Raw genomic sequence first — 16,128 nt, 5'->3', positions numbered from 1 at the left:
AGTTTCTCCAAACTAAAGGGGTGACGTAAGCCACAAAACTATGGGCTAGGCTTATAAATGCCCTCGGGCAGATAGCCTAGTATGAACCTATGAACCTATGAACCTATAATATAAAATAAAAAATTATGATAGTGCTGTTTCTCCTTTTTAAATTTTTTGGCAGGTTCATTGGTGATGAGATTAAAATATCAATTGCATAATCTTTAGACTTTATGGTAGTCGATTTTCCATCTCATCTGATAAGGCAAATGCTAAGGCAACTTTAGAGATATCCATGTATACTAAAAAGTAATACACACTCAGACACCAGTAAATACTTTAATATATTTTTCCACTTTATTATAGAGAACTTCAGAAGAAATGTTTCCAGAGCACTCCTATTAATGTTTACTAACCCTAAACCTACATCTTACCTCTTGAAAAATTCCATTTATGACACTACCACTAGACAAGACAATCAGATGGACATTATGAACACCAGCACACACATAGTCATGTACACAATTTTAAATGTATCCTCTTCCATAGCCCTTATTCTTAACCCTAACCCGCAAATGTTCTCACACAAATTCTCACCCCAATGTTAAAACTTTCAGTATATCCAAAGGTTTCGGCATTAAAACTGCAGTCCCATGTTTACCTTAACCAGAAGCACTCAATCATCCTCCTTTCAACATTTCTGGCTCTTGGCAGAGGACTTTTGGAGGGCTCAGCCTTACATATCTATGTCCCCCTGCACCCTTACTTAGTATAACTAACTCTGACATGACAAAATTTATCAGATGATTTTGAAACACTTTTCTTGGTATCTGGGTAACTGGTCTCATCCAACTAAGATTCACTGAGAAGTGACTCAGTAAGATATTCATGAAGTCGAACTTTATCATTCCCTACCACAGATTCAGGCTGATTTTTTTATAAGACTAGATCTACAAATTATTTAAAACAAGTCAATAAAAAGTGAGGGAGATTCATGTTTAAGAAAAACTAACTTTAATGTTACATTGACTGAAATTTTATATATGTCAAGGTGAGACTGTGAGGGAGAAATAAGACAAACATTTACTAATGCATATTAATATGAATATTAACTTGCACAGCATTGATAGAATTACCTTGCAACTGCAGGGAAAGGTCTGTGGGGCCCAATAAAAGTCATTTGTGAAGAATATGTGTATGAGAAGTGTGAGTCAATTAAATTAGGCACACTATTTATAACAATATAAAGATTTTTTAGGTGGAAAACAGTTAAACAGTAAAAAGACTGTTTTTATATTTGTTTAGACATGTTTGTTTTTGAACTATTCAGTGAATAAATAGATGAATAAATGCCTTGGTTATAAACTGGATAGTTAATGTTTTGGAGCAATATGATGCAGTGCTAGCATTCTACTCCTTTCTAAAACAGTCCATTATAATTTTACAAAAATGACATGTGTGTACAGGCATTACCACAGAGATAATACCCCTAACCGCACACACCAACTACATCATTGCAGCACTATTTCCTTCACATGTTGATCATTTTAATTAGTCTTTGTAGCACTGCACTATTCTCATGCACATCACTTACTCACAGCTGCAGGGGTAATGGCATTAGCCTTCCTCTGCTGGGTAATGGCATTAGCCTTCCTCTGCTGGGTACTTCAGTCAATCAGACTTGCATTGTTGTAAAAGTCCTGCATCACTACCATCCACTACTTTCTGCAACAACTCTGTGAAACTGAGATTAAGTCTGTAGGAAAATCTGTAAAAGCTCTTAATTAGAGCAGCTGCATGACTTAAAGTAGTTTGTTGCATAGTGACAGTTTAGCTCCACCAAGCTAATTAGCCCAGTGCAACTACCATATGGATTTATTTATTTGACATTTGTTGACTAGGTTCCATTACTTTGTACAATACCACTATTAATTTTGCGTCTCTCTGTCAAAAGATGTATTAGATGTCTTGGCGTATTTGCTTACTGTTCATTACAACTTCACCACATAAAGCAATGTGTTGCACTTAATCAAACACTTGTTAGCTTGGTAGAAAAACATTTGCTTTCACTTCATTATCAAATGACACTGTCAAATTTCATTTATCTCTGTCAGAAAATCAGTAAAATAATTTCATTAGTTGCACATTGCTAACATCCTTACCATGTAAAACAGAATGTTTCATGCTATTGTTCATTTCCACCACATTGCACCTATAACCCTATTAGAATGGTACATATACTGCTTCAGTTTTGTCAACTGCATTGCACAATGACACTGTCACTTGTGCATGACTCTACTGGAATGTATCTTTAAAAGTGTTGGTCTGTTTGCTTACTACTAAGCACCTCCCTACTGCATTAAGCAGTGCGTTGCACTTATGCAGTATGCAAGTCAACACAAAAATGCATTTGAGAAGTGATTACCCACTGTTAAGCTCTTGTCTCATGCTAGAGCATTATCAGCAGCCACCACAGCAGACTGTCATGAAGTATAAACATGGTTTTAAAAACTGGTTCAAATTTTAATTCACTCATCTGAAGTATTTAACATGTTTTTAAGACATCTTTATACGTTGAAGTGTTTAACAGTTTTTTTATTTCTTTGTGCTTTCTGTCACTTTTCTCTGGTAGTTGCTATGTGTGTGGCAATATTAAGTGCATTACTTCTTCCAAAACTTTAATAAGCTTAATGATCCTACACATGTTTTCTCTAACTATTGTAGTACATAAGTAAGGGTGAACACACTACAAACAGTTATGGTTGGGCCTGTCCAATCATAATTCACTTTTTATATGTTTTCAAGATGTGGATGCCAAGAGATCTACTTCGAGAGAGAATTTCTTGACATCTATGCCATGAACACACATAACAAAACACCCCATCATAAGCCTCTGATGTTACTGTGTATTGTTACTGTTCTAGCAAAACTCTCTACTATTATAGTAACAACATATTACAGGAATATGATTACCTTACTGTGTTCATGTGTTATATGTTAGCATGTTAACGGAAAGCTGTACTGTCAAGCCCAGGGAAGTATAGGAAATGCATGTAGTACCCTCTGTAATGGCAAAGCTGTATAGTGCTATTTTGTGGTGGTGACTGGTGTTCTGTGATGCCCAATGGGGATTAGTAAAATACCATATCGACATTATGTTTAAGGTACCATACTGTTACAAAGTTGTACCTTAATTTTGTTTGTATGTTAGACAATGAAAGTAACACAGCTTTGTACAATGCATTCTAATACACACAGGATGGAAAACATGTTTTTCTGAATGGAGTTATGCGATTTTCATTGCACTTTATGACAGTAGGATAACAAGATACAGAACTTTACAATGACTCCAGAAAGCAATATTTGACCCTCTGATGTTGCATATAAGAAAGACAAACAAAATCAGTGATATATAATGAACAAACAAGTTTAACAGAAAACATGTTTACTAGACTGAGTTATGTAAAACAAATATATTAATCTTCTGTGATACCTAAATGGGGGGGGTGTGTGTGTGTGTGTGTAAAAAGAGCAGCAGGGAATGTATTAAAATACTGCAATAATACCTGTTTATATGATGTCCATTTCCTTTCTTATGTTGCACAGCTGACGTTAAAACTAGCACTCTTTTGTGCACACATGTTAATGCCCACAGTGGACGGGAAACATTTTTCTCCTACTGGAACTGTGGTGGTTCACAGTTTTTTACTTTTTGTGGTGACATAGAAGCAAAATGTACTGGTCATATTAGCGAAAAAGAAAATGTCCTTGACTTTGGTTTCAGGTTTAAGCTATCAAGACATGCCTTCTTATTTATATTAATGGTATTAGACTAACTGCCCACACATAGTACAGCTGTCCATTTCAGTAGTACTTACCTATATCAAAATATCTAGTTGAAAGTTTATTCATTTGCATACTGCCCACCAGAGAAGCTCTGAGTCGTGCAACATGCAAAAACAAATTTCTCACCCAGATTATCATATCTTTATGGGAATTCTTTCATGTAGATGTCAGCAAGTCTGTGGAGAGCTTAAGTCTCAGTCACAGCTGGCTAACTCTGCTTCTTAATAAAATGACAACCCCCCCCCTCTGAAAATCAAACTAAAGTGTGCCACTTAAGTGCCAATGTGGTCATCACTGCATATTAACAGAACAAGTGTCTCTCTCTTTCCAATACCAGCATTTGGGTGATGCAGTAATGTAGGGGTAAGCATTGTCACCTCACAGCAAGAGGTCCTCTGGTTTGATTCTTGGCTGGGGTGCCTTCTGTGCCGAGTCTTCATGTCCTCCCTGTGTTTGCATGGGTTTCCTCTGTGTGTTCCACTTTCCTCCCACATTCCAAAGATATGCATCTGGAGTGTTTCTTCCCAGGCATCCGCTGAAAATGGGCTCTGTCCCAGTCAGACATTCCCAGTAAACAAATGTTAAATAAAGAAATACCTGTTAAATTTTTTCAGTGCTTTATTCTATTTTTTCATTCTGAGTGGACGGACTGTCAGATGGTCACTGTACAACTGTCACTGACACAGTCTATGATTAACTGTTGAAATGTACATCATTGGTGTGATAGCATTGACCTTCTAACCTGTATTCATGTAGACATAAACTATTTTAATCTCTTTTAAACTCGTTCATTTGTATGACTTTTCAGTGTAATGTACTTGTTTCATCATCCTCCTCATAGTCTGGCAGTTTAGTGCAGCGGATCAAGGCTATGAACTGTATCCTCTAGTCCTGGGTTTTATTCCCTTACTCTCAAGTTATCGGAAGTGTAACTCTGAGCATGTCACTTAAACATTACACTGCTCTATTTCAGGCAGAGGATCAAGGCTATGAACTGTATCCTCTAGTCCTGGGTTTTATTCCCTTACTCTCAAGTTATCGGAAGTGTAACTCTGAGCATGTGACTTAAACATTACACTGCTCTATTTCAGGCAGAGGATCAAGGCTATTAACTGTATCCTCTAGTCCTGGGTTTTATTCCCATACTCTCAAGTTATCGGAAGTGTAACTCTGAGCATGTGACTTAAACATTACACTGCTCTATTTCAGGCAAGTGTCATTACTTTGTCAGACTGTAGGTACAGCATAACTTTTGGAATAATCTGATGCGATAGCATTAATTACTTATAAATGAATCACTTAATTATTAAGGCTTTCCCATCTCTAGATTGCAATATGTCTTGAATATACACAGTTATGAAAACTCGGGAACAAAGTGATGTTACATTTCTGAAATGAAAAAGTGCCAGCTTCCAGCCATTTTTGCAGTTGTATTTACAGTACAATTTTAAAGCATGCAGTCTCTACATGTAGGTTAGAGACTGACTGCATGCAGTCTCTACATGTAGGTTAGAGACTGACTGCATGCAGTCTCTACATGTAGGTTAGAGACTGACTGCATGCAGTCTCTACATGTGGGTTAGAGACTGACTGCATGCAGTCTCTACATGTAGGTTAGAGACTGACTGCATGCAGTCTCTACATGTAGGTTAGAGACTGACTGCATGCAGTCTCTGCATGTAGGTTAGTGACTGACTTGGGTATTTGCACTGCTTATTTTCTGCTTGAATGTTTTGAGTTGCTTTGCAAGCTCAGCTGTGTTGTATTTTATGCCTTTTTTGTGGAGCCTTTGAAATAATGTTCTTGGCAAGGAGTAATTTTCTATATGACAGAAGAAATAAATAGTACTAACTAAAACATTACGTAATTCATTAATTAAATATACTATATGGAATGTCATTTTCTTTTAATGTTTTCTTCTTTTGTAGACCAGAAATGGGAGGCAGTTGGTCTAGTGAAGGATGTTCTGCCATTTCTTCAAATCCTGTAGCAACTTCATGTTTTTGTAACCATACAACCAACTTTGCACTGTTGTTACAAGTTTATGAAATACAGGTACGTAAATAGGTTGCTTTAAAAGACATTTTCCATGCATTTACAGTTGATTACATTAGCTGTATTATGGTAGAAGATTATACTACAGACAAGAAAGAATAGCTCAGGAAGCCACAGCTTAAAACACAAGGGCCTCTAGGTCACTAATCTGCATTTGGAAAGTGCTGTTGATTAGGTGCTGCAGTTGCCTCCTAGATTACAGACAGATGCTGATACTACCAATGAGTCACATAACAGATTAAGGCTGGTATTCATAGTCAGGGGCTTCACATTTTTGTAGTGGTAATCCATGAAGAGCAGCATTATTTCATTAGGCAAATGATGATATTTCAGGATGATGACAAGAATGCAGAGACCTTTTATAAACACTCCTCCCTATTGCAAAAACATAATATGCTTAAGGCATAAGTGATAGGAAGACCGTTAATATGCAGATAAAAGGCATTACATATTTGCATATTAGAAGGATTTATAGAGATGAATCTAAAATCAACACATTTGCATACTAAATGTATAAATGTCCCTGAAATTACATCAATAAGCATCAATTTAATATGAGAATATTGAGTTTTGAGGGTAAGGAAAATAGGAATATTTATTGCCATAAATTTTAAAAGGAGGTACAATTATTGACTTTACTTAAAAAATTGTATTTTACTACTTGTGGATATATGCATGAGTTGCTGAAGGGGTTGTTGGTGAAAATGTTTAATTTGATGTCAGGGACATGCTTGTGCATACATGGCCAGACTACTGAAGGGGTTATTGGGGACACCTTTCATTTGGAGTCAGTAAAGTGCTTATGCATACGTGGACAAACTACTGAAAGGGATGTTGGGGGAAATGTTTCATTTGGTGTCAGCAAAATGTTTGTGCATACATGGGCAGACTCCTTAAGGGACTGCATGGGAAAATGTTTCATTTTGGTATTTGTGCATACTTGGACAAACTACTGAAGGGTCAGTGGAGAAAATGTTTCATTTTGGTGCTTGTGTATACTTTCTTAAACTATTGAAGGGATTGCTGGGGGGAAATGCTTCACTTTGGTGCTTGTACATACTTGGTCAAACTACTGAAATGATCTCTAAGGGAAATATTTAGTTTTGAAGTCAATGAAGTCCTTGTGCACACATGGTCAGACTGCAGAAGTGATCGCTGGGCAAACAAATTTATTTTTGTATCATTTTAGTGCTTGTGTATACTTAGACAAACTACTGAAGGGGTTGATGGGGGAGATAATTCATTTTGTGTCAGGGAAGTACTTCTGCATACCTGGACAATGTACTGAAGGGGCGGCTGGGGACAAGTTCATGGATTACAACTCAGATATCAAAGGCAAACTATTGCTTTCAACAACAGTTCTGCATACCACATGGATATTGGACTATGAATCACAAGAATGTCCCATCAACATATACTGATTTACAAATTTTTCTTATTTGCATCTCATTATACTTAAGGTATTTCTCAATAGCATAAATGTCCTCTATGAATCTTGCCTTTGCTATGCGCCTGTCACATTTGCGCAAATGACCATGAATACTGGTCTAACTTTCCTGGGGTATTTGCCTATTCACAATTGCTCTGATTTTGTCTAGATCTGATTTAAGTATGTCAGAAGTCAAATCATGGCCATAGACTAGACTATCTTAATCTGTTTAGCAGCTTAATAAGACTTGATCATACCATTATTTAGTAGATCCCCAGACTAAACAATTAATATTTATATTGACAACACCCTCTAGGTACCCTTCTAGATACACTTTTTTAGAATAGCCCTGAAACTAAAAATATTTATTTTTTTTTTGGAAAACATCTTTCTTATGCCAGCAGTACATTGTATCTTTGATCTATTTCTTTCTAAGTAAATAACACAATTTCAACAGCTAACATAATAATGTTGGACTGTAATGCACTTTTAAAGTTGTGAATATGTCAACATCAGTTTTATTCCTTTTAATTTTCTTTCAGCTTCTCAATTTGTACAGTACATCAGTGCTGTCACTCTTTGTTCCTGTCTGTCACAGTTGAAGGAGCTGCTCTAAATAGGTGATATAAACCTCCATACATTATAATAAAACTTAACAGTTGTACATATGCATCCTTACAATTTCATGTCACATAAATTACCCAATTTCTAATAGCTCATTCTCTTGACTGATACCCCTTTTATAAATGGTGTTTAATTTTAAGGCAATAATTATCACTTTGTTAAAACCTTCTTGCCGCCTGTCAAATTTATAACTATACAAGTACTTTTTAGTTGACTATACTGAGTGCATAAAATATAACACCATTTTTGCCTGTCTCCTTATTTACTTTCTAGCACTTTATTAACCCTGTCCATAAAGATAGTCCAGTTGTACAAACCCTGCAAGATCCTTACTAGTGTTTACCATCTTAGCTAAGTGGACCTTTATGTGCACATTCGCATCACCTAATTTTATAATGTCATCAATTTGACAGTGTATTCATACCTATATAAAGCGTGACACCATTTCAAAATATTAGCTTGTTTATTTTATTTATAAACTGTTTTACAGTGAATGTTAAGAAAATGAAGCCCTTATTTGTGCCCCACCATATTAAAGAGAAGCAGATAACCTCCTTTGCATCATTAAGCGGTCATCATCATGCCAGAACTCTTGTGTTTTATTTCCTCACTTTAATGCACTATTCAATCCCAGTTAATTTTATTTATTTATTTATTCTTTACTGACTGGTGTCAGTCCTACTAGGCCAATGGCCTCTTTTTAGTGGAGATCCAAATTGGTATTTGCACGTGTTACACCTGTGCCCTGGCCCAGCAATCAAGGAGCCTCAATCCTCACCACTAACACCAGAGAGGGACGTCTCATATAGGGGGGAAAGGATAACAAATACACACACTAAAGTGCAATTTCCCTTAAGAGCACACAGGGATCACAGTCAGTCTGGGGCTGGTTGTTACCTTGTTCCCCAGGTCCCGAATAAGACTCCCCACTGGCACAGCTATAGGGTCCAGATCTCAGCCTAGCTGGGCAAACTAAAAATCTCCAGCACCCTCTCTGTCCAACCAGTGCTTTGTGTCCCTGCCCAAGTAGCTGACACACACACTTTGAGATAAGTTTATACAACCACACAGACACTTCTGGGGAAGGCTGGCACAGGTTCTCCAGCTGTGCCCCCTTTTACCCAGACTATACAGTAGTAATTACTGCCACCACCCAGCTAATATTATCAGCTACCCAAAGGCCCTTAAAAGGGTGTCCAAGTATTACTGTGCACTATTATTATCCAATTGGTAAGTGTGACTAATCAGTCAAAGGCTTATTGGAGTGACTTGGTGCAGGATCCTTAAATACATGCAATGTATTCTTACAGCTTAACTTATCTCTACACAAACCAGCCACAGTTAAAAGGTTTTAAAATATTTAATAATAAATAATTAAAACTACAAGACAATACTTTCTACTATACAGTGCTAGTCACAAGTTCAGAGATCGCACAGAAATACTTAAAATAAATCAGTAGCACAATTCTGACATCACAGAAAAAAAACTTAGTCTAAACTTTCTAATTCCTAGCTATTGCTATAAGAAAACACACTTCTAAAATAACTTACTTACATAGAGCATAAGACAGTGCTGTAAGTTGATAGTCAGTCAAAAATGCTTAATAATCTCTAGTTCTCACTGTTTAAATTGAAACTGCAGTCATGCTAAACATTACATCATTGTTTACACTTTCCTTGTGCTCTACACAAACCAGCCATAGTTAAAATGATTTAAAATATTTAATAATAAATAATTAAAACTACAAGACAATACTTTCTACTATACAGTGCTAGTTACAAGTTCAGAGATCACACAGAAATACTTAAAATAAATCAGTAGTACAGTTCTGACATCACAGAAAAAAAATGTCTAAACTTTCTAATTCCTAGCTATTGCTATAAGAAAACACACTTCTAAAATAGCTTACTTACATAGAGCATAAGGCAGTGCTGTGAGTTGATAGTCAGTCAAAAATGCTTAATAATCTCTAGTTCTCACTGTTTAAATTGAAACTGCAGTCCTGCTAAACATTACATCATTTTTTACACTTTCCTGGTGTTCCCAGGCTGACAGAAACTGCATTTACATTCTTTTACACTTAGAGCAATAAAGGACATTCCATATGTAAATTCTGGTCATTAACTTTAGCCTTAAAACAATAGGCAGGAAGCCTTCATGTAGCTGGACTGGAGCTGACTTGTAAAACATCAAAGGCAGTGATGAACTAATTTTTATTTCAAAGGACCAACAAGAAATGCTTGACTTAGCTTTCTTTACAGCAGATGGCAATGTTGCCACATTGTTTTAAGTTCAACATTCATATTTACAAATGATAGAATTATCTGCACAATTCTATCTGGCTAGGCTGGAAGCCTTCACCCATCTCTACCAGTCTTCACAATACTGACCAAGACAAATTTGACCAGAGAACTGAGGAACTTACCTTATTCTTTTTTTCTCTGAGTAACACAAGAGGGATGTAACCAGAGGAAGGATTTAAGCAAGTAAAGAGAAAAGTATGAAGGAGAATATTTTTGGAGAAATGGCAGATTCTCATGTGCAGATATGTCAGTGAATAAAATTAAAGTTTTGATGGAGGAAGGAAGTCTGGAAACTGAAATAGTTTTGCAGATGATCAAGGAAGAACCAGCTGATGAACCAGCAGTTTTGTGATAGTGTAAACAAATGTGTATAGGAGTCTGCAGATGCTGAAATTGAGACTTTTTACAAAGTGCTTCTATGTAGCTGATATTGAAACTGAGACTGCTATTGGTGATACTGGTAATTCAGAAAGTGCACCAGGCTATCACAGCAATTCAGAAACTATCAAAGTGACTGTGCAATGCAACAAAACATTGTGGATTATAACAATTTTATTTTCCTGGGTCTGGAGAAAAAAAACAGTAAATGAAGGGAGTAAGCGGAGACATTCATATGTTCAGGCTGTGAGCTCTGAGCAGCCTTTTAAGCACTTAACAGCAGTGCAGACTAGACTACAAGAGAAAGGAAATGGGAGTGCTATAGACTGCTATATTGTTTGGGACACTGTTGTCATGCCTTTAGGCTTCATTGTTAAAAACATTAGGGCTATGAAACATTTAGGAGGTGAAGCCTCTTGTGAAGTATGATTTGAAAATTATACATTAGCTAAATAATTTAAAAGACTATGTGATGCTAAAGCTTTTTGTGAACCATAGAATAACTATTTTTATAGAAGAATTTTAATACAAAAAAGAAACTGCAGTTTAGAACTGCTGATATTGAAAAATGGACTTAAGGAAGTACTTTGATAAATGCTCCTACAGGGTTCAGTGGTGGAACCTTTCATCTTCAGCATCTATTTTGTCACCAACCCCAGGAGTGGTGCTATCCAAGTTTGTTGGTGACTTCAATCTGGGTATTATTATTAAATTCCTCACTAAGAAATTATTCTAGCAGGAGCTGGGGTACACCCATACCTGGTGTTCGGAAAGTATTCTAAAATTTAATTTTTAAAAAGTCTAATATGGTACTGTAAGCAAACTATACCTACTTCCTATCTTTTCAAAGATACTCTTTAATAGATTGACATTGTTATAAGAGACCCAGGCATATATGTGGATAACTCTGATATCCTCTACATGTAAAGATGGCATTATCTCATTGTAATCTTCCCTTATTCGATTTATTATTGAATATAATGCCCCATTCAGCATGCACTAAACAAGACACATTTTCCAACTGGAAAAACCACAGCAATCTCTGACTAAGAAAATCAAAAGCCTTGAAATCCTCAATTACCCTGACTGATTAGTTCAACTATTCTTATACTTAGTAGCCTGCCAGCTTCTCTATGTTGACATACATCTAACTTTCCACACCATGAGGGAGTCAGGTATGTGTGAACTCTTTACCTCGGTAAGATCAGTGGCATATCCAACACCATATAAAATATCTTAATGTTTGCTAACAAATTAACACAGCTGACAGACCAGTGGCATATTCAACACTATATAAAAGATCTTAATGTTTGCTAACAAATTAATACAGCTGACAGATTCATACTACAAAGCATTCTCCATCATTAGAATAAACAGCTTCTATATATTAAGCAAAGCAGTACTGTGGCTACCTGAAAAACAAAGTTAGATAAATGGACGAGTAGCCACAGGTTTAGATATGTGGTCTTCCTCAAAAGGATGGTAAGTATTAGAATACATCCTAGAGTCTCTCTCTCTCATAAGGATGCTATTCTTAAGGACATTTTTGATCAAAGCATCTTTTCCTAGGGATGATTAAAGGATAGACATTTTAAAGTCTTGTTAACGTCTTTTTTATTGGAGATGCCTTGTTATATTTGTACATCAGTACTGCAAACCATACAGTCTAACAGTAGCAAAGATAATTTTGCTTTATATTATACATTTATCCAGGCTTGAATACAATCCCTTTGATGTTAACCTGAGTATGGGATGCTTTATACTGCACAAACATCAAGGGTGAAAGGGCGAGGTTTTTTATAGTTCTAGTGACTGCTTGCCTAATAATGACTTTTTATGTTTCTTTGCTCACTGTTTGCCCTGAAATTCATAGTGCACATCTCAACAGTACCCACAGTCACTTCTGATTTCCTTCTAGTATGTGAAGATGTCGTCGGCAGATAAATCCCCAAAGCTGCAGCACTTGCATTTGGTGTGGTTTCTGCCTGCTTATTTATTAACAAGTGCCATCTTAGAAGTCATAGTGCTGCTAAGCCCACTTTGTCTCATTATTTTACCATTCTTACTATTTCTTCCATTGGTTTTACTCTCATTTTACTTTGTTTTGCATACTTCTAGTTCCCCAGTCTTATGCTTTGCAGTATTCTTGAAATGTTACTTCCTGTAGTACTTTAACAAGAATCCAGTTGTCATCTTGTAATAATCTGCCTATTACTTGATCATTTCTAATCGCTCATGCTGTTCTGTCTTGAATCAACGAATCAGCTAAGTTACCAGTTTAATAGCCCTGTGCTCTATGTCTCATATTTACTTATTTATCAAGGTCACTTCTTGTAACGCACTGCCTTTTCCCTGACCAATCCTAATCCTCACACAGATGTGTCTTGAAAAAATGAATCATACACATAAGTTTCTCAGTCTTGTACTATTTGTCTCATGTTAGTCACAAAAGCATTTATTGACTCCTGAATCTGATCATTCTTTGCGAAGGGTAAATGCCTTATATATGAGAGTACTCTTTTAAGCTTGAAATTTGTCTTGTAAGTCAGAACTCTATTCTCTGTCTGTCTTCCTCCCTTCTCTTCTTTTTTAAGATTAAAATATTTAAATACCTTATTTATTTCCTCTCGTAATATGAAAGAATCTTGTGTACCGCATTTTATCTAACGTTTCTGAACCACCACTCACAGTAAGACATATACCAAATTTTTGAATCCCCAGTTCTCTGACAATGTTTATTTATGCTGCATAACTGGGTAGGTAAGCTGGACCCAAGGACACATTTCAGCCATGACCCAGGAACAGAGGCAAGGACATAGTCATAACAGATGCTAGCATAACATAAGTTATAACGTTTACAAAACATTAAAAAGCTTAACATGGGACTGCTCATATGAATAGATTCTGAAATATGATGAGGTTTAACATTATAAGATGTTTCTACATTAGTCATCTATAATGAGCAGAAGCTATTAAGCATTGATTGCATATGAATATATTTTACAAGGAGTGTTATGCCTTCTGTAAAGAATATATAGGAGTTAACTACTACAAAATAATTTAGGTAGAAGCCATCATCCCTATGTGCTAGAAACATAATGGTTACATGATGAGTTTAATTTTATCTCTTTTCAATTAAACAGTCGCAGGGTTAGGACTGCTTAATGGTCTGAATTGTGAACAATTAAATTATTTTCTAAGGTCTAAGGGAAGGTGGTTTCATAACTGTGGAATACTTTTAATGAAGATCTTTCTACAATTACATAGTTGAATGGGAACAATGAAATGTATGTTGCCATGCAGCAGTCTGATTGAGTAAGGGGAGAACTTGATTTTCAGCTTGGCTTTGAGGTAGGGATAGTAGCTTCTGTCTTTAGCAGTGCATTGCCACCACCTCTCTCATTTCACAGTCACTTTGCTTTCATCTTTGAGGTTCATGCCCAGCTATCTCAAGCCTTATGCTATGAAATTCATCCATACATCATCTCCTGGCTGGACATTCTCTTCTTCTCCCTATCTCTCATGCCCAGATGTGTAACTAAGGTGGTGAAAAGGGGGCAGCTACCCGGGGGGACAAGGTGTCAGGGGGCACGGTCAGTAGAAGATTACCAGTCATAGGGCAATGCCAGCATTCAGTTTCCTAATGCTGATATTGCATTTATAGACAGGATTGAAGTGCTATGGCTCTGCTACAAGTATTCTAAAAGAAGGACTTTCAAGCTAACTCGAGTTTTTTTAACTTGACTAGGGGGAGCATCAGATCAAGAAGCTGTAGTGGGCATCAAAACAGCTCACTATACCTCAGCTCATGGTAGTACGCACTGTATGCTAGAAGATGAAAAAGGAAAGAGTGAAGTCATCTGACCTGTTAGTGACTGACCTTTAACCTTTAGCAGGGAGAAATAGTACTGTTTTTTTATGGGTAATAATAAAAGGGCAGATGCACTTCATTTCATTTTGACTTATGTGTGAAGTTTGTGAAAAGCTGAGTGCAATGATTGAAGAACATACTCTGCTATAGGAATAACTAATGGCAAGGGCAAAACATATCTGTGGTGTTTGGTGATTATATATAGAGCAACATCAGGTCTTTGTCTAAATTAAAGAAAATGTGTAGGTTGTCAAACCAAGATATTTATATTTGAGACTTGTGCTACTTTTGTGTTTCTGTGTCCAAGAACTTGCTATATGATAATGTTTGAGTTATACCAAGTAACATGGTGGTGCAGTGGTAGCATTGTTGCCTCACAGCAAGAGGTTCTCCCAATCGATTGTCAGCTGGAGTGCGTTGAGTGCCTTCTGTGTGGAGTCTGCATGTCCTCCCCGCAGTTGGGTGGGCGTTCGAAAGACATGCGTAAATGGGCGTGCCTTCATTGAAGGTTGAACGTGGTGCTGGCACCTCGGCGTTTGTGAAAATCTACTGCCAATCATTAGCGGACCGGAGCTCCGCTGTGGCGACCCCTAACTGGGAAAAGCTGAAAGACAACAACAACAACCAAGTAACATGGTATCAGTTTTATTGGTACTAACCATCATGTTCTGCTAAGCTCCTTTTAAAGTTTCTGTGATGATTCAGTGACACTGGCATTGTAATGTACACATTTTAAAGCCATATAGGAAAGAAACAGAGCAGAATAATTGGTGGCTTCAGTAGAAAATGAGAAGTTGCTTGGAGCCAGCTCCATTGGCTCAGAAAATTAAAGCCCTTACTGTGTCCCATGTAGTTCAGCTAGTGGCTCAGGTATCTCTTGCAACTGGTGTGGAGAGGGTCGGTGTACCTTTCCTTTGGGAATGGGGTGGGCAAGGACTGTCCAGTACCACAGTTCCTCAAAAGGAGGATTGCAATGCACTGGGCAGCCCTTAAGTGGACTTTTAGCCATGAAACTGTATATTCAGTGGCCCTCACTTTTGGAGACACATGTCCATACTGTAGCATAGGTCATTTGCCTACTGCCAAGGGGAAGGGATAGGGTGAATACCATATGCTCTTATTGGTGGTATGCTGGCATAGCTGCCTTAATATAAACCCATCCAAGTGGCTTTTGCACCCCTGCTGGGGATACCCATTGTAGGGCAATCAAATGCACTCAAGTCCAATTGGGGATGATTTTATGACTGGCAAATGGGGAAGGGGCAGCTCATCAAAAAAAAAAAAGAATAATAAACAGTGAAATTTGCGACTTAACTAATAATCATTTTTTTTCAGAGAAAGCTTTTGCAAATTTGACATGGAACTGGAAAAGAAATACTACTGACACTTGTCTTTGTTTTATCATCATCATCTACCATCTTTTCCCATTTTACTTGGGATGAGGAGGTTGCTTCAAGTGACATCAACTCTCTTGATTCACTGCCATTCTCTGAACTTCTTTGACAGTCATGTCTGAATACCACAAAGTCCACCAAAAGCACTGGAGAAACTGAGAAAGTTCTTTTAGCGTAGTTAAAATTTAATGTTCGTTATTCTTCCCAAACACTTCATTAGAAATGATAAAATACACTTCCAAATCACT

The 16,128-nt window shown here is 36.9% G+C and overlaps 1 protein-coding gene across 3 annotated transcripts in view; it reads left to right on the top strand.

Moving 5' to 3' along the window:
* Positions 1-16,128, top strand: part of ADGRD2 (adhesion G protein-coupled receptor D2) — a 1,709,855-nt gene that overhangs the window by 611,578 nt on the left and 1,082,149 nt on the right. For all 3 annotated transcript variants that reach the window (XM_044058541.1, XM_044058538.1, XM_044058539.1), the window contains exon 14: positions 5,754-5,880. In XM_044058541.1, coding sequence (XP_043914476.1) covers positions 5,754-5,880 — 127 coding nt within the window. The remainder of the gene's footprint in view (positions 1-5,753; positions 5,881-16,128) is intronic.

The sequence above is a fragment of the Protopterus annectens genome, chromosome 16.part0, assembly GCF_019279795.1.
Source record: "Protopterus annectens isolate FY-2018-M chromosome 16.part0, PAN1.0, whole genome shotgun sequence".
In the NCBI taxonomy this organism is placed as follows: Eukaryota; Metazoa; Chordata; order Ceratodontiformes; family Protopteridae; genus Protopterus; species Protopterus annectens.
The sequence above is the reverse complement of the archived record's forward strand: the minus strand, read 5'-3'. Positions and strand labels throughout refer to the sequence as shown.